This window comes from Elephantulus edwardii, unplaced genomic scaffold (genome assembly GCF_000299155.1).
Source record: "Elephantulus edwardii isolate Elephantulus edwardi_28Jun2011 unplaced genomic scaffold, EleEdw1.0 scaffold00008, whole genome shotgun sequence".
NCBI lineage: Eukaryota > Metazoa > Chordata > Mammalia > Macroscelidea > Macroscelididae > Elephantulus > Elephantulus edwardii.
The window spans coordinates 8,959,780-8,986,480 of NW_006399758.1; the positions used below are offsets into that span (position 1 = coordinate 8,959,780).

At 39.9% G+C, this 26,701-nt stretch overlaps 1 protein-coding gene and 1 pseudogene across 1 annotated transcript; one reads left to right on the top strand and one right to left on the bottom strand.

Moving 5' to 3' along the window:
* Positions 1 to 802: 802 nt before the first annotated feature.
* COPS5 (COP9 signalosome subunit 5) lies at positions 803 to 26,701 on the bottom strand. The gene is made up of 8 exons (XM_006880441.1): positions 26,423 to 26,701; positions 25,083 to 25,317; positions 23,872 to 24,000; positions 22,983 to 23,048; positions 13,479 to 13,564; positions 6,713 to 6,824; positions 2,819 to 2,967; positions 803 to 1,034 (listed from the first exon to the last, which is right to left on the bottom strand). Exons 1-8 carry the CDS (start codon positions 26,563 to 26,565, stop codon positions 950 to 952), a joined length of 1,005 nt encoding a protein of 334 aa, XP_006880503.1. The 5' UTR covers positions 26,566 to 26,701; the 3' UTR covers positions 803 to 949.
* On the top strand, positions 15,722 to 19,556 carry LOC102875164 (annotated as a pseudogene).

The window sequence follows — 26,701 nt, forward strand, 5'->3', positions numbered from 1 at the left end:
AAGCTGCAAAAAACATGGGTGCGCATATATCTGCTTGGATGTCAGTTATGGTCTCTTTGGGGTATATTCCCAGTAGTGGAATTGCTGGGTCAAATGGTACCTCTATTTGCAACTTTTTGAGAAAGCGCCACATCACCTTCTATAGTGGTTGCACCATTTTACACTTCCACCAACAGTGAATAAGGGTTCCAGTTTCTCCACAACCTCGCCAGCATTTGTTGCTTGAAAGTCTCTTAAATTTCTTAACACACCTCTGGTCTAAAGGAAAACTGCACCTCAGTTCTCTGTAGGCACCAGGTGCTTGCTCTCTGCCTCTGGCATTCTGCACGTTGCTGATGCTCAGAATCCTTTCAGCTTAACTTCCTCTAAGAAGTTTTCCTTTTGAGAATTCCCCAGCACACTTTCTTTGTTCATTCACTGCAGTGTACACAGTTCTTGGTAATTTATCTTTAGCTTCCATGTTAAGTTCTATGAGGATCAGTACCAAGTCTAGCTTGTTCAGCCTATCTTCAGAGTAATATTGAGCCTGATTCAAAAAATGCACTTATGAATGATTAACATACTCTGTCTTCGGCAACATCGCTAGTAAGGTATTTCATTTTCAGAAAACAATTCATGGTGTGTTTTGGATAATATTTCATAGGACATGAAAGTATTATGTTAAAATTTTTTTACTAATTTAGATAGGAAACACATTAGCAAAAACAAAGATTCTAATAAACAGCCTTATGTTTCATGTCCAAGAATATTAAATGATGCTAGGGAAAATAATGCAATCCCCCCATAAAATAATAAAAGGACATTTTCATTTCAAAGCACTTTATTACAGGTTGCTAATATTCACAAGCACCTTATACTTCTAATCAGTTTTTGGTAAACAGTTTCAAAGTTCTACTTGAGAATTTTTCTCCTACTGGCTTTCAGGCAAAAAATATTACCCAGTGATTGTTTAAGAGATGTTAATTTGATTAAAAAGTTTATCCTTAATAACCTGAGACATCAATCCATGGATTGCTTCTATGGTAGTTTTACAGCTGGAAAGAAAGATAATCAGAATTACATGATGTTATAAATTGAAAAGGATTATAAAACATGTTTATTCCACAATTCCCCAATTCTCTATCCTTGCATGCCACCCCTATAATGATTTTTTTTATCTATTAATAGTTCCTAAATCATCCACACCAATCTGAAGTTTTTCCTTTTCACCTTCTGCATATCTTTCGACTATTATTATTTAATGGAATTTTTACTGGAATGTCAATATAAAAACCTTAATCAGAATTTCTAACAATTTTGTTACTTATCAGCTTTGGGAAAATGAAAGGAAAAAAAAGCAAACTACCAAAATTATTTCTTAAAGTGACAGGAATGATATATAATTCATAATAATATATTTCAATATTAAGATGTATTACTTAGAATAATTGACAAAAAAATTAAAGAATCTTAAGCTTTTTCTTTTCCCTGTCAAAACTATGTTGGTGAACAAAGGATTTAGATTTTCAAACTGGCAAAAGTAAAAGAGAAAAACCCCTGAAAAACCCAACTCCTCCAAAATGCCCATTAAATATTAAGATTTTAGTCTTGGAGAGTTACCCACTAAAGGAAACTTCTTATGGTATTTAGCTTACTTTTCTTACACACTGCAGATACTATCATAATACAGTTTTGCTACATAAGAAACTGAGATGTAAAATGACTAACTACAGAGATTAAGAGAGATGAGCACACCAGCAGACCCAATGCCAAAGCAGAGTAGAATTCTGATCTGAAACACTAGCTTGATGGTGGAGCAGAAAGAGGTTAATTCCATCCCAAGATGTATCCCAGGATACACGTCCCTTCTTTTTCACACATATCTATGCAGTTTTTCTTAAAATGGATGCCAATGTTTCTGTTTATGTTGAGTCAACATGTCTGTTCCTTTCTTTTGCATTAAATCATCACATTAAAACTCAAGTATTTGTGGAAGTAAATGCTATTTCAGTAGTCTTCTGAACCTTGTACAGTCTCTGCATCTGAAGGGCTATGGAATAAATTCCTAAGTTATTAGGTAACATCCCAAGTTTGTTGAAAACAAATTCTTTGGTGGTAAAACTGAATGTCAAATTAATATATAAAATTTATTTCAAAAGACCAAGTTAAGGGAGAGACAATAATTCCTGATAGCAAGGTTTAGGGGGAGCTCTGACGGCTAGTGGGTTAGGAGCTGCACTGCCAACCCAAAGGCAGACAGTCCAAATCCACTAGCTGCTCCATCGGAGAAAGACGGGTAGTCATCTCTTGTGTGACTGATTTACTGTATCTGAAAACCTGCAGGAGGGTCAGCTAGGAGTTGGTTTCAACTTGACAGTAATGAGTCGAGTTTACTTTATAAAAATTAGAAACTTGGGAAATGTAACAAATCTTAATCTCTCAGAAGATAACTAGGTTAGAAAATTAGGACATCTTTTTACAAAACATTCCCTCCAAAATCCACTGGTGCGTGGGTTTTCCTTATTTAGCTGAATTTAGAAAAAAGTATGTAGGAGTGTTTGTTTCTTAAGATTGCCTATTTCTTTGATCCCTGATTTACATTATTTTAACATTTATACCTACACTGTCTCCTACATTTTCAAAGATAAAGTCTACATTTGACAACTCTTACAGACCCCAAGAATATTCAGGCACCATTCTTACTAAGTTATAACTGAGTTGAACTATAAAGAATTTGACTCCTACTACTTACTTTTTGCAATTTTTTTTAAAAAAACCCACAAAAAAAAAATCCCAAACAAAAATCATTAGAAAAAAAGTCTGACAGATTTACTCTCACCTGTCTCTTGTAGCTTTGGCAAGTTTATCTTCTGACTTTCGGTCATGTGTTTCCAAACCCAGCATGAAACTGCCTCGCCCCAGTTGGGCTTCTGACTGCTCCAATTTTTCAGACAAATCAAAGACCTGACCAGTAGTGTAGTCTGCATTCTGTGGAGAAAATATATCACGTCATTATTTGTTTGTCCATTTCAATATAGGTCAACCATTAAAAAAAAATTCTATTTTCTTGTTGCTGTTGTGTTATTATGTGCTGTAGAACTGTCTGAGACTCACAGCAACCCTACACACAATAGCTTTGAACACTGACCTATCCTGAGCATTGGACACCATCAAATACTCACAATGACTCTATGAACAACATAACTGAATCCTGTCCTGTCCTGTGCCATCCTCATTGCTGCAGACACACTTGAACTAACTGCTGTAGTCACTATGTCAATCAATGTCATTGGAGGTCTTTCTCTTTTGCTGACCCTCCATCTTTCCAACCATGATGTCCCTCTCCAAGGACTAGCCTCTCCTAACAACATGCCCAAAATATGTGGGAATGAAGCTCTATCATCCTTGCTGCCAAGGAGCACTCTGGCTGTAATTTCTCCAAGACATATCTGTTTGTTCTTTTGGCATGGGATATTCAGTACTTTTCTCCAACACAACAACCCAAAGGCATCAATTCTTCTGTTATCTTATTTACTGTCTAGCTCTCTGATGTATTATAGCAAGTGATTAAAAAGACCATAGCTTAAATCAGGTGCACATTAGTCTTCAGACTGAATCACAACTTGCCCAATGCAATACATCTCCTGATCCCTGATTGCTGGTATCAAGGTTGTTGACTGTGAATCTTTTCTCCGTCTGTCATGTTGCCTGGTGGCCCACTGGTAAGGGATTCTGTCTTCTTGATGTTGAGATGTAATCCATATTGAAGCTACATTCTTTGATTTTCTGCAGCAAGCTTTTCAGGTCCTCCTCACTTTCAGCATGCATGGCTTTCTTAGAACATATTCTTAGGACATCTCACTTCCAGAGAATTCTACCATGCAATTTGAATAGACAGTGAGGTAAAGCATAAAAGTCTTCCTGCAAACATGACTTCCAAAGTTCAAAGAATTCAAGTAAGAGTCCTCTCTTTTTCTATAATTTCATGATAAAATTTGGAATTTTTCTTTTACACTACTTAAATCTAAAAATACTTACCCTGGGAGGCAGGCGATCAGCTGGGACGGCTGGAGCCTCCACCTTCTCCCTGAAAGGGAAGAGGGCGATTTCTACTTTTTTTTAATTTTATTTTTAACCTGAGGCTACTATGACCATTAAATGAGGTAATGGATATAAAGCTTTGGATGGTCCACAGCACCTGCTGTTTCCAGATGCTGAGCGATTTCTAGATCTAGAGCGATTCCTGATCCTGTGTCATCCTCACCCTCTTCTGTGATTCATTCAGTGTTGGGGCAGCTCAGTCCGTCCATCTAGTTGAATCTTCCTCTTTTTTGCTAACCCTCTGTTTTTCCACACGTGACGACTTTCTCCAGGAACTGACACCCCCTAATAACATGCCCAAAGGACGAGAAGTAAAAGCTCGCCATCTTCGTTTCTGAGGTGTCTTCTGGCTGCACTTTGTCCAGGACAGATTTGCTTGTTCTTTTGGTAGTTCGTGTTACTTTTGCTATTCTTCATCAGTACCACAATTTAAAGGTAGCAATTCTTCTTCAGTCTTAGTCTCCAGTTTTCACATGCAAGTGATGCACCTTAGTCCTGAAAGTGGCCTCTTTGTTCATTAGTACCTTTTGTTTTTAAAGTGTTGGTTTGTTTTTTTAAAAAATTTATTTATTTTATTAGTTTTTGAGTATACCATCAAATCGGATCTGACTGGTACAGAAGGAGAATGCGCTCCTTCCTGGTGGATTCAAACTGCGTACCTCTGGGATTGCAGTGCAGCTTCTTCTTATCATTAGACCACCAGAGCATCTGTGTTCTTTAGTATTTTAAAAAGGTCTTGTGCAGGTCATTCTGTCCTGACCCTTCCATAGTCTGTTATGAATGTCTAATAAACCTCAGTTTCTTTCTCTTGAAAAAAAGAGTCTTGTGTAGTGATTGGCCCATTGCAGTACACTGATTTCTTAACTGCTGCTTCCACTGATTGTGGACCCAAGTATGGCACATTGTAATTGCTCAATAATTATGTGCTAGATTTGCTATAAATCTTGTTGAACTTTTAGAAATTAGCACAAAAAATATTTTTAAAAATTATTTTTCCATTTTTTAAATTATAAAGTTAATGATCATAGAAAATTTAGAATATAAAGCAATATAAAGAAGAAAATAAACATAATTGTAAGGCTTCCACTTAGTTGTGACCATTTTAGTTTATTATTACAGACTCACACACAACCTACATTTGGTGAGAGGGGATGATAAAATACTATTTTCTAATTTGCCTCCCCAACTTAGCATTTTTCTTTATTATTACATGATTTTTAAAAATAAGTTATTTAAAGGTTACATATGCATATTTCACTGTGGTATCTTAAAAAGTATTTGTACAGGGTATCAGAGCTTTGCTGAATTTTATAGTTTAAAATTAATTTTTTTTCAAAGATAGCTATGACATACATACTGCATTTCTTTCCCAAATTTTCAATAAAAGAGAGGCAGTTCCAAACCCAGTTAATTTTATTTCAGTCTCCATGGCTTTAACCGGAACTGTACTATATAGACTTTAAAACACACACACAAACTGATTAAACAATAGATAGAGAAGTGTGTTAAAGAAATATAATTGCAAATATTGTTGTGTACCAGAGTCAGAACTGACCCATAGCTGACCCTCTGGAGGGTTTTCAGAGGCAATTAATCGCTAGGGAGGAGACTGCCCACTCTTCTCCTGAAGAACAGCTGGTGGCTTCGAACTGCGTGCCTTTGGACTGCAGCACAGTTTCCTGCCACTAGGCCACCAGAGCTCCTTATAATGACAAATACGTAATAGTATGTTAATGTATATATGCAAATTATATTTTATTATTATATAATTATAAATATGTAATAAAATATTCAGGGGCTATTTTTATCCCTTAGGAGACTGCTCAACATGTGCTGCTTCTGAGAAGTCTTTACTCTCCTCTGGGAATCACCCTTTCTTCTTCCACCCCAGATAGTAGGAACACTTGCCAGAGGTCCAGCCACCCATCAGGATTCTGTCCTTTGGCCACAGCACATGGGTAGGCGTGAGGTGAATGAGCGCAGGCACGCACATGTGCGTGCTTATGTGTGTGTGTGTGTGTGAGAGAGACAGAGAGAGCGAGCGAGAGAGAGCGGGCGCAGCAGGCAGGGATCTGATCATCTCTCTTGAATATACAATTGCGAGGATGAGAGAGTAAAGCTAACGCTGCAGTCCTGATTTCACATAATGCGTCACTGCAGCCAACCAACATGAAACCAAAGCTGAGAGAGGAAAAGTGGGCCCTCATATTGTCTGACTGACAACATAGCTGTGCTTAAAGTTAGGCCTACTCCTGGGCTCTGCATCTTCCACAGTCCTCGTTTTTTATATAAGCCAGTTTGATTGAATATTCTGTCCTCTGTAACTAACAGAAACAACTGATACAACAGTTCTATTGTCTTTTTAGCCTCTGCAAGTCTCTTTAAGGTAGTGGCCGATCTCATCCTGATCTGGCCACTCTATCTGCTGTTTACATGTGGTCTCTGTGGCACATGAAACAGGCAGTGGCTTGGTCCAGCACCCGGTCTGACACTGATTCTACAGAATCCAGCTCCAGCTCTGTCATCTTGGCCATATCAGGTGCACCTTTTATATGAAGATGGTTTCAGGTATCAAACAACATACACAGCTAAGATAAAAGCCACATGAATTTATTAAAAGTCCAGTACTCACGGTAAGCAAGCTAGAAGAACTCAATGTGTTCACCCAGTATTTATTCCATAAAAGTTCAAGCAATTTGCGGTCCAGAGAGGATTTAAAATATGAAACTTCCAAGGCATAGTATCTATTGAACAAAAGCACAAATTTAATAAGTGAAAAAGTATTCAAGCACACCTATGATAGTAAAATTTAGTGAATTACATTTTATAATTAATAGTCACACTTCAGTGTTTAGTCCAACAAACAAGCACGTAACCATGGTTTCTTTAGTCTCCAGGGGTTGTAGTTTCAAATCTTCTGTCTACTAAACATTCTTATTTTCTACTCTTTCCTTTTTAGAGGCCTGACATTTCTAAGTAGTTCTAAGAACTCTAAATGACAAGTTTATCTATGTGAGGGACTTCATAAATCCAAGCCATGATACATTAATTTAATGAACTGTTTTTTTAGGGTCAGTGTAGTTTCCAGCAGGCTTTTGAAATACTGAAAATGACATGTAGATTCCCCATTACTTCCTTTCTGATCCCCTGATTAGGACCTGCTGCTTTCTGGAAAAAAAATAAAGTAGGGGTCATTAAGGCACCTAAGAAAATTACTGCTGCTTCTAAGGAAGCCTACTTTATAACTGTAGATAGCTAGGAAAACTTAAGGAGCTTTGCTGGTGCTGTGCATTTCGTGCTCCACTGCTAACCTAAAGGTCAGCTGTTTGAATCCACCAGATGCTTTACAGGAGAAAGATGAACTGTCTCCTCTGTATAGAGCTGGACTATTTGGAAAAATATGGGTAAACCTAAAAAAAAAAAAAATCTTATTTTTTTTTTTAAAAGCAACAAATATTTAAATATCTCAGTAGTTTCTTTGTTTGTTTTTATGTATCAATAGATAACAAAGAAACATAAGTGTCTTCTTTACTTGGATGAATGGCTCATTTATTGGGCGGAAGAGTGTTTTGGCATAAATCCACAAAAGTGAGATATTAAGAGTCTCTACCAAATAAAGAAGAAGGGATAATATAGTGAACATTTAAAGCCAGCTACATCCCAGATCAGAGGTAGCGATTACTTTTGGCCTAGTCCATCAGGAGTTGCATGGCTAATCCTAATGGTTGACCCATGGCTAACCTCTCTGCCAGGGTGAATCCCCAGTGGCTCCACGGAAAAAAGATGGGCACTCTCCTCTTGTGTGGCACACAGTCTCTGAAAATCCGCTGGAGGGTCAGCTCTGAGTTGGTTCTGACTCAATGGCAATGAGCTTTTGAATCTTAGTGAAGAAAAGGGCCCGAGTTGCCTAAAAAGATCCCTGGAGAAGGCAGGCTCTCAAGTCACCTTCACATAAGTCTATACTGTGGCTAGAATCCAACTCAGGTAGGCAGAGGACACTGACATATGGAAGACTAAGATGTATATGGGAGAGTAAATACATCTGTGTGACCAGGCATTTTAATTAGAGCAGAAGAACTGTGTGAGGGAGAAAGCTATGCTGAGATCTATTTGATGGAGGAAATTACTATAGAAGGTTGAGAAACTGCAACTTTATCCTCCAGGACTTTGAATTGAAGCGTGTGAGGAGAGGATGAGTGTTTTTGAAATCTGGGCTGTGGCAGTCCCACTCAGGGTATGCCAGCGAAGGGGAGGACTGGAGGCTGGGATTACACAAAGGAAGTCACTGCAGCAGCGCAGGCACAAAGAGACAACGGCTCAGATTTGAGGAGAAGCGGGCGCAGAGACATAGGCTGAACGACACAGGCTATAGATCAGTGTTTAGTGGTGAAGTAACAAGAAAACTTAAATACAGTGAAATTAAGAAGAGATCTTTTCAAGATTAAGACATCTGTGCATATCTCAAGTTAGAAAAGACGGAAAGTAACCAGGTAGTGCAACATCAAGGTGAAAAGATCCATTTCTTGAATGTCTTCTCTGATGTGGGTGCTTTATATCCATTTTTTTGTTTCAGAATTTATTTTTTATTTTATATTGGTTTGCATACAAAATTCATATACATTGTATTTCACACAAACATTCTCATACATTGTGTTAATCTTCCCTCCAAAAACTTGACTCTTTTACAGATAGAAAAATTAATTCAGAGAAATTAAACAACTTACTCAAAGTTATATAACTACTAAGTGGCAAAGCAAGATTTAAAAAAGCCCACTATCTACTGTTCAAAACACGGTTTTTATAGGAGTATGTTCAAGAAGACAGACTCAGGAGTAATGAGATAAACGTCAAGAAGCAGGGATGTGGCAAACATGTGGAAAAGCCAGCTTTAAAAAAGGAGAAACACGAGGGGATACACAGGAGAGTACTGGGCACAGCAACAGAAATATTTAGTTTTATGAAAGCTGAAACAAACAGGAACTCAAACTAGAAGGTCTAGAATAGACTACGCTCCTGGAGAAGAGCATTATGTTTGATAAAGTGGAAGGTCAGCAAACAGAAAGGAAGATCCACACTGACATGGACATTCAATTGTTAGAAGGGTGCAGGGCCCGGCAGCATTTTATCCTGCTCAACATAGCATCGTTATGAGTTGGCACTGACTAGGAAGCACCTAGCAACGATACATGTAGTGATTACCCAAAACTTGCTATAGAAAAGCCGAGAACAAGAAGAGCAGGCAGACACACTTGAAGAGCTCAATTCTTACAATCTATTATAGACTGAAAGTCTCTAATAGATACTTCATACAACTGATAGTCATATTGTTTGGTAATATGGAAATAAATACTAAGAAGTATTTAGGGAGCTCTGATGGCCTAGTGTAAGAACCTGCACTGTAACCCCAAAGGCATGTGGTTCAAATCCACCAGAAGCACCTCAGGAGAAGGATGGGCAATCTCCTCTGATTTACTGACTCTGAAAAAATGCTGGAGGGTCAGCTATGTGTCCGTTCCAACTCAATGGCAAAGCAACAACTCAGAAGCATAACTCTAGTGGTCTAAGTTTTTATTCTGGGAAAGGCAGACAATATTTTTCAAAAGACTTAAAGAAACATTTGACTCCTTAAATTATGTGCTTGTAAATATCAATAAAAATACAAGCTAGCGGAAAAAATACCAATAAGTATTTACTTAAGTCCTTTAAAGTTAATTAGATTGAGTCTATGTTAAAAACACACTTTAGTGAGCTGGATTTAAGGGAGACAAAAGGAAGTCAATAGAAGCTATCAAATACTAATTAAAAAATTTGGGAAATCCATTATAAACATCCTGCTAAAATCTTTTGAAAGTTGGTTCTAGGTTTCTTTAAAGATTTAAAATCTAAATAAGTCAAGCTATCCATTTTCTGTACTAAAAGTTGTATTCTTTTTTATTTATTAATAGGCAGTCCTAAGTAAGAGAATACTTCTGAATATTTAGGGGAGCTCTAGAAAAGTTATGAAAAGATGGCAACAGCTACTCCTCTCTGAGTTCATACTAGAGGAGCAAGGTAGACTACCTGCCAAAAGAAAAATAATCTAGGAATCAAAACAGTAACGGAATAGAAAAGCAGAGAAGTAGATCTACTTGGATACAGAAATTATAGACTACCTCAATATTGGTTTGAAACTGTTGTTCGTAGTGGGAAACAACCCCCCTCCAAAACCAGAGTAGATACTAAAGAAATAGACCTTTAACATCTCTATTATGCAAAACAAATGGGAAAAACTGCCTCTGAGCTATGGTGCTGGAGAAGAACACTGAATATCCTATGGACTGCCAAAAGAACAAACATGTCTTAGACAAAGTACAGCCAGAGTGCTCCTTGGAGGCAAACATCATAAAGCTTTGTCTAACATGCTTCTGGGATGTTGTAGACACCATGCTTAGAAAAATGGGGGGACAATGAAGGAGAGGAAGACCCTCAACTGGTGGACTGACACAGTGACTGTGGCAAAGGGCTCTAGTGCGTCGGGAAGTGTGAGGATAGCACAGACTGGGACAGGATTCATCTGTCGTTCACAGAGTTGCTATGGGTCATCCTCAACTTGTTGGCACCTAACAACCACCACCACCCAGAATCTGTGGATGAGACCTTATTTGGTAATAGAGTCGTGACAGATGTAGTAAAGACAATCTGATTAGTTGTTGTTATATACCCTTGATTCTAACTCACAATGACTACTGGACAGAGGAGAGGCTATCCCACAGGGTTTTCTGCACAGCAATCTTTGTAGAAGCCTACTTTCAGGTCCTTTCTCCTATATACTGCTGGCGAGTTAGAACTGCTGACTTTTGGGTTAATGGCTAAGTGCTTTACCACTGTACCATCAAGGTCCCATTACTAGATTGTTGTAGAATTGACCACGAGCCATCGCAACCCTATGAACAGATCTGTTCCCTGCCCTGCCCTATCCTCATCATCTCCAACATACTTGAACCTACTGTTATAGTCACCGTGTCAATCTATCTTGTTAAGAGTCTTCCTCTCCTTTGCTAACCTCCACCTTTCTAGTTTACATGATTTAAAAATCTTTTACACCATGATGTCATTTCCAACTCTTAGCAACCCTCCATCAGGTTTCTGAGGTTATAAATCTGAACGTGAGGAGGTGGCCTCATTGTTCTCTTGTGGGAAGACTGGATTCAAAGTGCCAAACTTTTAGTTACTAGTCCAATACTTCAACTACTACATCATGACGGCTCTTTAATGTGGCTCCTAAATCCAATATAACTGGATAAATAAATGAAGAAAAACAGACACAGAGAAACTAACACACGGAGGTAAGCTCACAGGAAGATAGGCAGACACTGGAGTTACACTCTCTACAAGTGAACGGATGATAAGGTTTGCCACAATCACGAGAAGCCAGAAGAGGCAAGAAAGGATTCTTCTTAAAAGCTTTTCAAGCAAGCCCTCTCAATATCTTGCTTTGGGACTCTTCCACAATTCTGAAAGAATGAATATCTGTTGTTTTAAGCCACCTATTTTTGGTACTTTGCTGCCCCAAACCAAGGAATAACAAAGATTTCTGACGGCCAGAAGAGAGATATGGGAAGAGTCTTCCCCACAAAGGGGTGTCAGCATCTTGGTTTTGGACTTTCGGGCCCAGAAATATGGAATACTCAATTTCTGTTTCAGGCCATCTAGTTTGTAGCAATTTTCAGAGCAACCCTGGGAAACATAACCAGCTAATCATTTAATCACCATTTGTTGGTGCTCAGCCTTCTATGTGCTTATAAATACGTACAAATTCTATGTGGTTATAAGTACTAGACAGTAAATAACTGGCAGCAAATAAGCCAGCTTTCATGAAGTTCACATTCTAATGGGGTGAACAAGAAGGAAGTGAAAACACATTCCTGTGGTTGCTTGCCTTCGAGTCGGAACCAACACAAAGCTGACCCTCTAAAAAGTCATCAGAGGCTGTAACAACACAGAGGAGATCGTCCATTCTTTTCCTGAGAGCAGCTGGTAGACTCTGTATGTCTTTGGGTTGGTAGCACAACCCTTTACCAACTAGGGAGCTCCTTACCAGAATTCCCAAAAACACATTAGCTGGTGACAAGTGCTAAGAAAAATAATCCGAGAAGAAAGGGAAAAAGTACAATTTAGACAGGGCAAGAGATGAAAAGTCTGTGTTAAGGTACTTGATGACTAGGGGATAAGCCACATGGTCTAGGCAGGGTAAGTATCAACTCAATTCCAGAGGCCTTGAATGCCTTGCCAAGCTGATGACCGTAAAGGCATTGGTTGGACTGGAGAGTCCAAGTTCAATGAGAGAAGAAGAGCTTAGAGAGACAGCTGAGATCATACAGTAAGAGGTCCCATAAGCCATGGTGAAAAACATGGATCTCACCTAAAGTGAGACAGGAGGTCGTTCTGAGAAGAGGATGAACATGCTGACCTGTATTTTCATAGAATTAGCCTGGCTGAGCAAAGACCTGTAAAAAGGCAGACGCAGGCGGACTAGCTGAGGGCTAGTGCTGTGGTCAAGGTGATGGTAATAGAAGTGGAAGAGAACATTGTCCCCACAGCTTAACTCTTTTCGAAGGTGAGCTATAACTCACATAAAGCATCAAATACCCTTCCTAAAAAACTCATTGCTATCAAGTCAAAACCAACATAGCTTGTCCTCTATTGGGTTTTCAAGCCTTTGAACTCCGTAGAGAAACCTGCCTATCTTTCTTCCTCGGTGGACTTAAATCTGCCAGAGGACAGCAGTGCAACTTCCCGCAGACTAAGCAACCAGAAACAGACTTTTAAAGTGTAACGTTTTATAGTGTCTACCATGGCTTCTTTTACTTTTGTAGTGAAATGTTCAGGAAGAATCTTCGTTAAGTAATCTTTGGAGATTTTTATGCAGACATACTAGTAGACAAGCAGACTTGCTTAATTTTCGGTTTTATGATGAAGCAGACATGCTAGTGCTGGGTTAGCCTCAATACCACCTCTTCTATTAATTTTGCTATGCATCATGTAGGTAGTATACCCATAAATTCTTTTTGGTTGTATTAAAGGCAAATAAATGAAATTAAGACAATTATCAATAAAGATGCAAATATTACCCTGAATTTGTTCAGCTTTGCTACTATTTACAAAAACAACTTATTTTAGTTGAGTCTGAATCTACATAACTGAGTTTTGTAGGCTGTGAACCACACAAGAGGAGATTGCTCATCTTTAACTCATGAAGCTGCGTGAATTTACACACACAGACAGGTGTGGCATTTTGTTAGTCTAAAATGTATTGCATCTGAGCTTTTTCTCTCCTCTGTAAAATAAAGGAAGGAACTAGATGATCTCTTAGGTTTCTCATGATGATTTCAGAGTGACACGTTGTGTAAATTACTTACTGCTTGCAGTGCACACCAAAGTCTTCTATTTTATTAAGTGGGATAGTCTGGTACTCAGAAGGTCCTTCATCAGGTGGTTTATAGCCCTAACAAATAGAAAAACCAATGCAGAAGATGAAAAAAAAAACCCACTGTTTTTTGGTGTAGTTTTCTATATCAACATTAATTTTGGGGAGCCAAATATTGAACTTAAATATTCTAGTAAGAAAAATAAGTACATTGCCAAAATCCAGGTTATTCCTAAAGTTCTAGGCTACCTGAAAAAGAACTAAGGAATGGGTGGCATTATAGATTGAACTATGTACCCCTAAAATATGTGTTGAAATCCTAAGCCCCATATAAGTGGGTGTAAACCCTGTCTAGAAACAGAATGTTGTTATGGTAATCAATCATATTAGGGTAGAAAGAATATATAATAAAAAATCTATTCTAAATTGTAAAAGGAGCAGGACAGACACAGAAAGATGCTTGAAATTATTTTAGCAAAGACTTTCTTAAACTTTGGAAAATAATTTGTAGAAAGAAATATTCCAAAAAGAGGTGGCTGCTGTTATGTGCCTCAAGTTGGAACTGACTCATACCCTCCTCCGAGTTTACAAAGGCAGCTAATTGCATGGGAGGAGACTGCTCATCTCTCTAATGGAGCAACTGGTGAATTAAAATTGCATGCCTTTGGGTTGGCAGCACAGTTCCTTACCACTAGGCCACCAGAGTTGCTGGTAGCACAGTTCCTTACCACTAGGCCACCAGAGTTTCCTAAAATGAGTTTATTGCTGTTGTTAGGGGCCACTGAGTCAAATATGAGTTATAGCAACCCTATGAACAGTGGATCTGAAACCCATCCTATCCTGTGCCATCCTCACACTTCCTGACTTAGAATCCACTGCAGCAGTCACTGTGTCACTTCACCTGGTTGAGGGTCTTCCTTTCCTTCATTGACCACCCTTCCAAGCATCATGTCCCTCTCCAAGAAATAGCCCCTCCTAGCAATAGACCCAAAGTATGTTAGGCAAAGCCTCATCTTTCTTGCCTCCAAAGAACATTCCAATTGCACCTTCTCCAATTGTTTGTTCTGGCCATCTGTGGGATGTTCAGTGTTCTCCTCCAACAACACAGCTCAAAGCATCAATTCTTCTGTCATCCCTATTCATAGTTCGCGATTGGAAAGACCATGGCCTGAATCAGATGCACCTTAGTCCTCAAATTCAAGAATTAGATGCACCTTAGTGACATCATTACTCCTCAATAATTTGGAGAAGTCTCTAACTGCAGAATTTCCCAGTGCAATACATCTCCCTAATTTCCTGACTGCTCGTACCAAAGGTGTTAATTGTGGATCCAAGCAAGATGAAGCTATTGATAGTTTCATCTCCTCTCCATCCATCATGACACTGCCTATTGGTCCAGTGGTAATCTTTATTTTCTTGACATTGAGAAGCAATCCACACTAAAGGCTGCATTCTTTGATCTTCTGCAACAAGTGCTTCAAAACTTTCTCTCTTTCAGCAAGCAAGGTTGTGTCATCTGCATACGCAGGTTATTGATAAGACTCCCTCCCATCCTGATGCCACATTCCTCTTCACAGAGTCCAGCTTCTCGAATAATTTGCTCAGCATATAAATTAAATAGGTATGGAGAAAGAATACAACCCACATGCAATCCCTTCTTAATTTTAAACCATGCAGTGTTCCCTTTCTCTGTTCACACAAAAAGAGGTTATAAAGACTAATTTTTTCAGAACAAATTTTCATACAGAAGGGGATATGAAAATTTAGTATATGCTTTATTATGGACAGCTTTCTACTTTTTTTTAGGTTCTGGGCAACACTTATTTTTGAAAGTCCAGAAAACTACTTAAAAGATGTACTACCAATGATTACATATAAAAACTTTGTGTGGAAATCAAATATCAGGATGTAGTAACATTAATATTAGAGCACTTCTAGCTATCCTTATAAATATGTATTATCTTACAGTAATTTAAAAGATAGGTCCACATATTCTCTACTTTTTTATAAATTTCTATTCATTCATTGTTACACACTTTCCTCCCTGCCTACCCCTTCCCCCAGTGAATTATTTCAGACTAGTGGGGTCGCTGCAGGACACCAGGTCCAGTAGCTGACTGTGGGACTGAGCTTGAGAGCGAAGTGGACACGAGCTGGGGCTGAGCTGTGGGTGTCCCCGGCTCCCAAGGGGCGCCAGGCCTGGGGGAGCCCATGGTGGCCAGGCTGGGATGAGTGATGGCATCGGTCAAGGTTGCTATGAGGATCTGCCCCATGAATCACAGGGAAAAGGACTTCCAAGTTCATTATTCAGAAGGATAAAAGCAAAACAACAATCAAACTAAAAGATACAAGAAGGAACTGGAGACTCAGGAAGAGAAAGAACCAAGACCTTCACTTACTTTTCTTTTTATTCTGCTGATAAAAGAAGCCCACATTATATTTCTCAAGAAATAGTTTTCAAAACCCTTGCACTGATGTTGTAAAATCAGCGTTTAAGGTAATAACACTTGTGTCTTTGCATATGGGCAAACTGGATCTGGAAAGTCATACACAATGATGGGGAATTCTAGTGATTTTGGCTTCATACCACAGATCTGTGAAGGGTTCTTCAGTCAGATAAATGAAACCACCAGATGGGATGAAGCGTCTTTTTGGACTGAAGCAGCTACTTAGAAATTTATAATGAACGTGTAAGAGATCTTCTGAGACGAAAAGTCATCCAAAATCTTCAATATAAGAGTCCATAAGCATCCCAAAGAAAGGCCTAAGGTTGAGAATTTATCCAAACACTTGGTTCAGAATTACGGTGATGTGGAAGAGCTGATGGATGTAGGAAATAACAACCGGACGACAGCAACGACTGGAATGAATGATGTCAGCAGCCGGCCTCATGCAATCTTCACCATCAAGGTTACCCAGGCCAAGTTTGATTCTGAAATGCCGTGTGAAACTGTTAAGATTCACTTAACTGATCTTGCTGGAAGTGAGTATGCTGATGCCACAGGTGCCACTGGAGTTCAGCTATAGGAAGGGGTAACATTAACAAAACCCCTCGTGACTCTTGGATACATCATTTCTGCCTTAGCTGATTTATCTCAGGATGCAGCAAATCCTCTTGAAAAGAAGCAAGTCTTTGTGCCTTACAGAGATGCCGTATTAACTTGGTTGTTGAAGGATAGCCTTGGAGGAAACTCTAAAACGATCACATTTGCCACCATTTCACCTGCTGATGTTAATTGTGGAGAAACTCTTAAGTACATTTCGCTATGTAAATAGAGCTAAAAACATCATCAACAAGCCTACCATTCATGAGAACGCCAATGTCAAGCTGCGAGCTCAAACAGACTGAAAATGTTATTTGCCCAAGGCAATCAGATTGCCCTCTTAGACTTCACTACAGCTTTAAGAATGGAGGGGAAAACTTCAGCAGAATGAAGCAAGAGTTCAAGAGGTGATCAAGGAATGGATAATTAAGTGGAATGAAACACAAAATATCTTGAATTCACAAACTCCAGCCCTTAAGAAAGAAGGCATTGGTGGTGTTTTGGATTCTGAACTGCCCTATTTGATTGGCATTAATGATGACCTTCTGAGCACTGGCATCATTTTATATCACTTGAAGGAGGGCAAGACATATGATGGTAGAGAAGATGCTTCAACAGAACAAGATATTGTTCTTCATGGCCTTGCTTTGGAGAGTGATCAGTGCATCTTTGAAAATGCTGGGGGGGCGGTGACTCTGATTCACCTGAGTGGGTCTCAGAGCTGCTGTAAATGGTGTTCAGATCCTGAAGGCCACACACCTAAATCAACGCGCTGTGATACTCTTGGAAAGAACCAACACGTTCAGCTTTAACCATCCCAAAGAAGCAGCCTAGCTCAGGGAGAAACGGAAGCTTATCCAAGACCGACCTCTCAAAGTCCCGAGAGAACATCTCTGCTGTCATGTTATTTAACCCAAGACTTGAATTTGAGAGACAATAGCGTAAGAACTTTAAAAGTTGCAAGTAAAAGAAAACTCATAGAAGAAATGGAAGAAAAGCAGAAATCTGACAAGGCTGAACTGGAGCGCATGCAGCAGGGAGACGGAAACTGTGCAGCTGCAGATCTGCAAGCAGGAGGAGAGCCTCAAGTGCCGCAGCTTCCGCACTGAGAGCATGCTGAAAGATCTGCTTGCTGAAAAAGGAAAGCTGGAAGAGGAGAGGCTCAGGAGATGGAGTCACTGAAGAAGAAACAAGAAAAAGAGAGTGTTTTCTGTGTCAAAGAATTCCAGTGGCTCCAGGAACTCAGTGGCAGTAAGAAGGCTGAAAAGGTTGAGATATTCCGAGAACTGGACTCACTCAAAAGAGCAAAAGAGGAACAGTACACCGAGCTCGAATTTGAAGAGACAGGAGGCGCAAGAACAGGAGCAGTCCATGCTTGTCAGCCACCTTGAGGAGCAGATCCGAGAGAAGCAGGCGATGATCCAGCTTCTCCTGCAGAGGAAAAGAGAGACCAGAGGATATCGGAGTCCCTCCTGAGGACCAAGGAAGTGCGTCGCAGGGGATGATGGTGGAGAGGAATGCGAAAAGGCTCCAGTGCACTTCTTAGAGTTCAAGAGAAGGCAGCTAGCCAGGTTAGCAAACTTGGAGAAGAACCTGGTTTATTAGAAAGATCTCCAGGAGAGAAAAGTTAAAAAAGAACAGGAAATCCTAAAGCATTTGAAAAGTGAAAATAAAAAGGAATATAAGGTGTTAAAAAAATTCTGATGGTTGCATAAATCTCACACAAGTGTGTCAAGATAGAGAAAAGAAAGCTAGTGTAGTCCAGACTACAGGGTAAACTGCCAACTACAGTACCTGTTAAAGAGTCACCTGCCAGCTTTGTTGGAAGAAAAGCTGAGAGCCCTTGAAATCCTTGAAAGAGGCCCTCTCAGCTACATAATACTCTCTATCAAGGAGAGAAAGAGATGGAAGAAAAAGAACAATTTATACAGTATCAAGCCAATGCAAGCCAGCTGCAAAAGCTGCAAGCCACTGCCAACCTAGCACATTAGGAAGAGAAAGCAAGGAAGAAAGAGATTCTTCAATCCCAGGAGAAGCAGCAGAGAGGCCTTGGAGCTGGCTGTGGCCAAGTGGAAAGAAGATACTCTGCCTTCCAAAAACACACCACCCTAGGAGGTGAAGAGCAGAAGCAGAAATTCTCAACTCTGAAGAGCAACAGTGGCAGCCTGTAAGCTGAGCAGGAATTTGATGGTGTTCAGAAACATAATCCTGGGTGCCTAGGGGGGACTCAGGATCATTTGGTCCCTCTGATGGATGCCAGGATCAATGCCTACATTGAGGAAGAAGCCCAGAGAAGGCTTCAGGGTTTGCATCAAGTGACTGGCAATGCTGGCAATACATCTGCAGAGGTGATGATGGATAATGAGAAACTTCACAATGGTACCATTCGACATAAGCTAAAGTATGAGCGGATGGTGTCTCACTCTTTAGGAGCAAATCCATGACCCAAAGGACCCAATTATAATTAGTATTCTGCGCTCAGTTCTCTGTAGACAAGGAAAGGATGAACACTTCGAGTTTGAGGTCAAGATTATGGTTCTAGATGAGACACGCACCGTGTTTAGAGGTTATAGTCATTTTTGAGAAATGCACAAAACATTGAAGTTGAAGTATGCAGAGCTTACTACCCTTGCATTCCCTCCAAAAAAAACTATTTGGAAACATGGATGAACATGTGATTGCTGAGAGGTGAAGTCACTTAGAGAAATACTTCAGGGCCTTTCTCAATGTGATGCTTCAGTCTGGAACATCTCTCCTCCACATCAACAAAGTGGGGCAGACTGCTGAAATATACCATTTGTGAGTTCTCCCCATTCTTCAAGAAAGGAGTCTTCGACTACAGCAGCCATGGGACTGAGTATCAGGAGGGCAGGCAGGGCCCCAGCACAGTGCCTTCTCATCTCACCATCTCATCGATGCCATTGATGGAGGCAGGCCTCTCCCTTACAAGGCTCCCTCCCACGCAGGGATCTAGCCTTTCATGGGGAAGCTGTTACACTAGCATGGATTCCAGCCCTGATGTCTGAGTCAGAGAGTGAGATGCTCCACCTGCTGGTGGGGCCTGAGAGGATGTTACTGGCCCATTGTAGTAGCATGACTTTCCCCACAGGACTGTCTTATCTGTGCAGTTAAATCTACCCCTGTAGGGAGAAACGATGTGGATAATCTCTGGGCTTCCCAAGCCAAGTTAATGCAGCTTGCCAGACACCCCTCAGAACTTTCACTGGGTTTCTTTTCACACCAAAATACACTCTAATGTTCTTAAATGTATTCCTCTGTAGATGGCTGTATCATAGAAGACCATTTAAAATTATTTAATTTCATTTACTGAAAAAGGAATTTTTAATCCAATCATGACTGGAGTCTTCCACACTTGACAAACAGGATGTAGGCAATGTATCTAAAAAACTTCCTTCCAAATGGATTACTTGTTTAGCCCTGAACATTTGAGGCCCTTCTGTCAAAGTAAACAGTTACCGAAGAATCTCAAGCTTTCTCCACTAAGCATAAAATGAGCACAACGTTAAATAGATATTTTTAAACATTATCATGTTTGCACTTTTGTTACAGAAATCAACTGACTATTGAACTGGAAAAACTAGAACTGAAAATAATTCATTCATAATCTCTTCAATTATTCAGGAGTTAATGTGGCTGACTCTGAGAAGAATACGAATCCCAGCACACTTGATTGTGCAATGCAAAACCTATATTTTGACCAGCAGGCAGCTGTCAGAACAGAGCAAGGGAACACTACATGGTTCAAAACTGGGAAGGGTGTACTCCAGGGATGTGTCCTATCTCCATACCTTTTCAACCTATATGCAGGACAGAATATCAGAGGGATGGGCTGTATGAGGAGAAAAGGCATCAGGATTGGAGGAAGATTCATCAACAATTTGCATTATGCAGATGACACAACCCTGCTTGCTGAAACCGAGGAGGACCAGAAGCACTTGCTGCAGAAGGTCAAGGACTACAGCCTTCAAAATGGACTGAGGCTCAATATCAAGAAAACAAAGATTCTCATCACCGGGCCAAGTGGCAGTATCATGATGGATGGTGAAGAGACTGAGCCTGTTAACAGCTTTAGTTTGCTTAGCTCCACAGTCAACACTCTTGGCACCAGCAGCCAGGAAATTAAGACGTATTGCAATGGGAAAGTTGGCTGTTAGGGACTTCTCCAAAGTACTGAAGAGCAATGGCGTAACTGCGTGATACAGGCCATGGTCTTTGCAATCACTTGATATGCATCAGACATCTGGACAATGAATGACTAGGGAGGATAGAAGGAGAACTGATGCCTTTGAGCTATGGTGCTGGAGAAGAGTGTTGAATATACCATGGACTGCTAAGAAAATGAATAGGTTCATCCTAGAGAGGGTTAAACCAGGCTACTCCTTGGCGGCAAAGATTCTAAAGCTTTGTCTGACATACTTTAGACATGTTGCAAGAAGGGCCCAATCCTTGGAGAAGGATGTCATGCTTAGAAAGGTGGAGGGACAGTGCAGAAGAGGAAGACCCTCTATGAGGTGGATTCAGCGACTGGGGTAATCAGGGTAGGTGTGTCAGAGACAGTGAGATTGGCACAGGATAGAGCAGGCTTTAGGGCTGTTGTACATAGGGTTGCTATGAGTCACAAGTGACTTGATGGCACATAACAACAACAATGTAGCATTGCACAGCTATGTACAATAAAACAGCTTTTGTTACTAAAGGGGAAAATATGAGTAGAAAAATACTACATATATGCTCAAATGTATGTAATTATATCTATAAATATTTATATATATATGCTCTTCTGTACAATGGTTGTATCAAAATATATAATCAATCATTCACACAAAAAGGTACTGTCTTTTTTATAATCAAAGTAATACAGAAATAAATGTCCATGTATGCCTCTAGTATAGAATTCATATTTTAGCAATTCAAAGCCATCCTGGCTGACCAAAGCAAAAATAAAAATGCTTAAAGATTCTGAATAACAAACTGAAATGTTATTGTTTTGCTCACTGATGTTGGAACATTCATTTAATAGCAGTGTCTGAGTGGTGCTAACAGTTAAGTCCTTGACAACTAACCCAAAAGTTGGCTGTTTGAAACACCTACTTGGAAAAAGTACAGAAGCTAGGATGACGAAGCTTCCTATCACATATTTATTAGGAGAAGCTAGTCCTTGGAAATGGACATCATACTTGGAAAGGTGGAGAGGTCAGTGAAAGAGAGGAAGACCCTTAGCAAGATGGACTGACACCACTGTGACTGCAGCAGTGGGCTTCAAGTATGTCAGAAATGATGAAGATGGCACAGGATGGGACAGGGGTCAGATCTACTGTTCACAAGGGTGCTATGAGTTGTGCTCAACTTGATAGCACATAACAACAACCACAACAGGTGCTCAGATGAAAAGCCTTACTATCTGGCTCCAAAAGGTCATGGCCCTGAAAACACTATAGACCAGCTTCACTCTGCACATGTAATACCACCATCAGTTGATATCAACTCAATGACAACTCACAACATCCAAGTATAAATCAATTTGCACAATACCCCCAAAAAACTTCCTACTCTCTCCCAAGGTCAACTGGTGGTTGTAGGCTGAATTTAGCTTATACATTCATTGTTCTTAGCTATGCACATCTGTGAGAGTATTTTTCAGGCTATATGCTTCTGCCAGGGAAGAAGCTCTGGTGGTCTAGAGGCAAGAAGCTGTGCTGCGATCCTGAAGGCACTCGGTCTGAGTCCACCAGCTACTCCAGGGGAGAAAGATGAGCAGTCTCTTGTCTTGCAATTAACTACCTCTGTAAAACCTGCTTGAGGGTCAGCTAAGGGCTGGTTCCGACTTAACAGCATAACAACATACGCTTCTTCCAAAGAATAAAACATTGTCTATTATGACAGACATTTTTTTACTAGTAAAATCAATACAACACAAATATACTGTTATCAGCTAAGAATATAAATGAGCTGTGGTGTTGAAGAAGAGCAGCACATGGATGGCCAAAAGAACAAAAGCTGTGTCTTGGACAGGGTGCAGCCGGAGTGCTCTTTGGAGGCAAGAATGAGGTTTCACCTCACATACTTTGGGCATGTTGATAAGAGGGAATAATTCTTGAAGAGGGACATGATACTGGGAAAGGTGAAGGGCCAGGGAAGGAGAGGAAGACCCTCGACCAGATGGATTGACCTGGGGACTGCTGAAATGGGCTCTAATGTGTCAGGAAGTGTGAGGATGGCAGGATAGAACAGGGCTCAGATCTTTTGTTGATAGGGTTGCTGTGGGTTGGGACTTGACAGCATCTAACAACAACAACAAACTAAGAATAATTAGTGAACGTTTAAATGACACTTATAAAGACAAAAAGAGATAGAAATCACAACATCTTTAAACATTAGTCAAATATTACAGATATTAAAAAATTATAAAGACTTTTAATGTTAAAATTTACCTTTGGGTATGTCCTAAAGGCACCAAGATTTACTTTCCCTGCAGAAATTGTTCTTGTTGGATCTATCTATAATAAAGATATATTTAGCACATGTTGCTTATAAAATCATGATGTATTTAAATTAGTTTAAATATTATAAACCTAAAAATAACTATATATCTAACATGATATATAAATACTTGCACAATTTGTTGCTATGGTAGCTATGTTCTAGAACAGAACACTAATTTCTGCAAATAATGGATCAGGCTCATTCAACTGGAAACTTCAAGTCAAGTGCCTCAAGAATGTTCCTGAAAGCACTTTGACTATAGATTCTGAGGTGGGTACAAATACGTTTTAACCAGCAGGTGGGAACAGCAAATACTAAATCTGAAAATGACGGTCTATTATCGATAATGCACACACTGTATTAGTAACCAAATGACATGAAAAATAGAACTAGGGAAGTAGACCTAAAAATTAAAAGTTCCGTAGTTGAGTAAAAAAAAAAAACCTTAAAATATTAAATTTATAGTTATTATACCATTTAAGAATTTTAAGATTTGCTAATTGCTTTTCTAAACATTTTCTATTTTTTTTTCTTTTAGTAGATGAGTAATTTCTACTTCCTCTTAAAAACTTGGATTGTATGTGAAACAGTCTGAGGCTAATCAGACCTAATCTCATAATCCCTGATTTACTCAATCCAGTCAACACAGACTTGGTGCCCACAATGTGCTGGGCAAGGAGAGATAGGGCCCTTCTCATTCTTATTTAAAAGAGCAGTGAAACACCTGCCCCAAAGCCAAGTTCTAAGAAGCAGAGTTTGGATTCAAATGCAGGCAAAATATATTTTACTAAATCGTCATGAAGAACTTAATTACAAGTAGTTGAAGAAATAACTTACTACAACTGCTACAAATGGTTCCTGGAACTGCTGATTGAGCATCTGAGTACTAACATCAATCCCAGAGAGCCAGCAGCCGTAGCCAGGATGGCTGTGATACCAACCAATTGCATTTTCAAGGCGGCCAACCTAACAAATGAAAAGAGCAATCTTCATTTTAAGAAACACTTGTTTGTTTGTGTACTTAATATTCTGATGAATTAATAGCATGCACGATTTTAAAATGGCTAAAATATACCTATAAAATAATGTGTGTTACTTTCAAGGTAAAATTTTTCATTCTTGAATAGGTAACACAGGAACAAAGTACAAAATTACATAAGTAAAATAATAGTATTTAATCTTTATATTTTTCCCTTCAATATGTAGCCTTCAAATCTAAGATTTACTGCTAGGTAGTTGCTTACCTACTCTTTCAGAGCTATCATATACATATTTAATTTTTAAAAAGTACACATGAAAATATCACATGCAGTATTCTAGCCTTTGCTTTTTTCATGCAACAAAATTTCTGTAGTTTGTTGCCTATAATTAAATACATAAAGAAGTACCTTATTTTTTGAAAGGTAGACTATCAGTCCACCAAGGGAATGTATCATAATTTATTTAACAAATTTTATACACAGGAACATTTAGATTGTTTCCAAACTTTCGATTTTTAACACACAGCTAATTATTCATTAGGAATTCTTATTAAACTCTATTAGGGGGAAAAACCCCTAAACAATCCATGCTAAAAATCTTATCAAGCTCTTCATCTCACGTGCTGTTGTTGCCATGTGCCGGAGAGTTGGAAATTACTCATAGCTGATCCCCCAGCTGCTTTTCAGAGGCAGTAAATTGCACAGGAGGAGACTATTCATCTTTGTTCTGTACATCTCATCCACATTTTACATATTAATAATTGAAAAAAATTGTTTCAAATTTAAACTTTAATATACTTGAAAGAAGGAGCTTCTGGTGGTTTAGTAGTAAAGAATTATGCTGCTAATCCAAATGCTCCTACTTCAAATCCATGTGGTGGTCTATGGGAGAAAGATGGGCAGTCTTGGTCCTGCGATTTACTGCCTCTGAAAACCTGCTGTAGAGTCAACTATGAGTCAGTTGCGACTCACAGAATACAACACATACATATAAGGACAGTTTTGAGCTAAGAAACACAAAAATCCCCTTAAGAGTTGAGGGTAATAAGATCTGAGAAACATTTGTACCTGTTTGGCATTTTCAATATACGCAGCCATGTACTCGTATGCAGCAGCCTGAGCATTTACCCGCGTTTCAGTGCCCTCTACAGGCAAAGCAAAACTGTCCATAATGATCATCGTCTCACCATCCACCTTGCCCAGCATCAAACCCATCACTTCCAAGTTGCCGCCTGACCTGGCGTGCATCACCATCTTCAGGAGAGCCAAGGCTGAGATTTTGCAGTACTTGAAGTAATGGTGACTACAAAAGATTAAAAACCAAAGGAAAGGTACAATTCAGTTTTGTTATATAAAGTACAATATTAAAGACGTTTTGGTTTGAAGATAACAGATACTGAAGGTATTTACAGTCTAGAAGGGGAGACAGCCCGTAGATTGCAAGAAAGGAAAAAGTTCTTGCAGAGGGGCTTGTGGGTATCCACTTTAAGGGGAGTTACTTGTCCTCTTGTTTGCAAAAAGGAATATAAGCAAAGAGCTGTTAGGAAAAGGAGTAACATATGGAAATTCTTAGCTTACTGCTCGATTCATAGAAAATTCTCTGCAAACACAGCTAAAAATGGCAATTAAAGGCAGCTGTGAACAAAACCTGAAGCAGATGAAGTTTCTGTTAGTGACCACAGATCTCCTTATGTGTGCAGACTCACAGTCACATCACGCCCAAGGGGACCTGACTTAGGATTCACAGAGTCTTTACAGGATGACTTTTTAGAAGTAGATGTGCCAGACCTTTCTTCATAGTCATCCTGATCTGAAAGCTGTGCTGAAACCTCCATCAGATCGGCACATAAGAGGTGGTCTTGTCTGAGGTGCACTTGTGGGAAATGGGCACAGGTGTGCGTGAAAGGTGAGACTTCCACCACTTAATCTTCCACCCTAGCTCTGGTGGCGCCTGACAGTTCGAATCCACCAGCTGCTCCACGAGAGAAAGATGGGCACTCCGACCTGCTGCCATTTACAGCTCCTAAAACTCTTGCTAGCGGGTCAACTAGGAATCAACTAGAATCTCCCAAAATACTCCACCACTTCACATAAGAAGAAAAAAGAAAAAAAAAAAAAGTGAAGTGGCAGCCCAAAAGAAGAGGCTGTCTTTCCCCACCTTCAATTCCAGGAGACAAATGGGTTAAATGGAAACAAGGGGGTGCCAAAGCAGAGCTCGGCTGCGAGGCGAAGGCTCTAGTTGTGCAGATAAAGGCGAATGCAGTCTTCCAGGAGCATACGCCTTCGCACTGCAACCCCCAGGGCTGCGAAGCTCTCCACCCCCTTCAACTTCCATCCCTTTGGGACGCCTTCCCCTAAACTCCCGCCACCTCCTTCTCTCCCCGGCCTCTCGCCAGGGACCTCCTCACTCTTTCGTCCAGGGCTTCGCCGCCAGGATTTCTTGCTGCTGTTTCTTGTCGTATTTGTAGATTTCATCGATACTCTGAGCTTCCTGCATGTTGTTGGCTAGTTCCCAGGTTTTCTGAGCCATACCGCTCCCGGACGCCGCCATCGCCGAGGGATCGGAGAGATCTGGAGCCTCTATAACGGTGATGCAAATTCAGCCCGCTAGGTCTCGGGGTGAGGGCCTCCAACCCTCCCCCCAAACCGTGCACACTCTCAGAAGACTCCCAACACAGCCATGACAC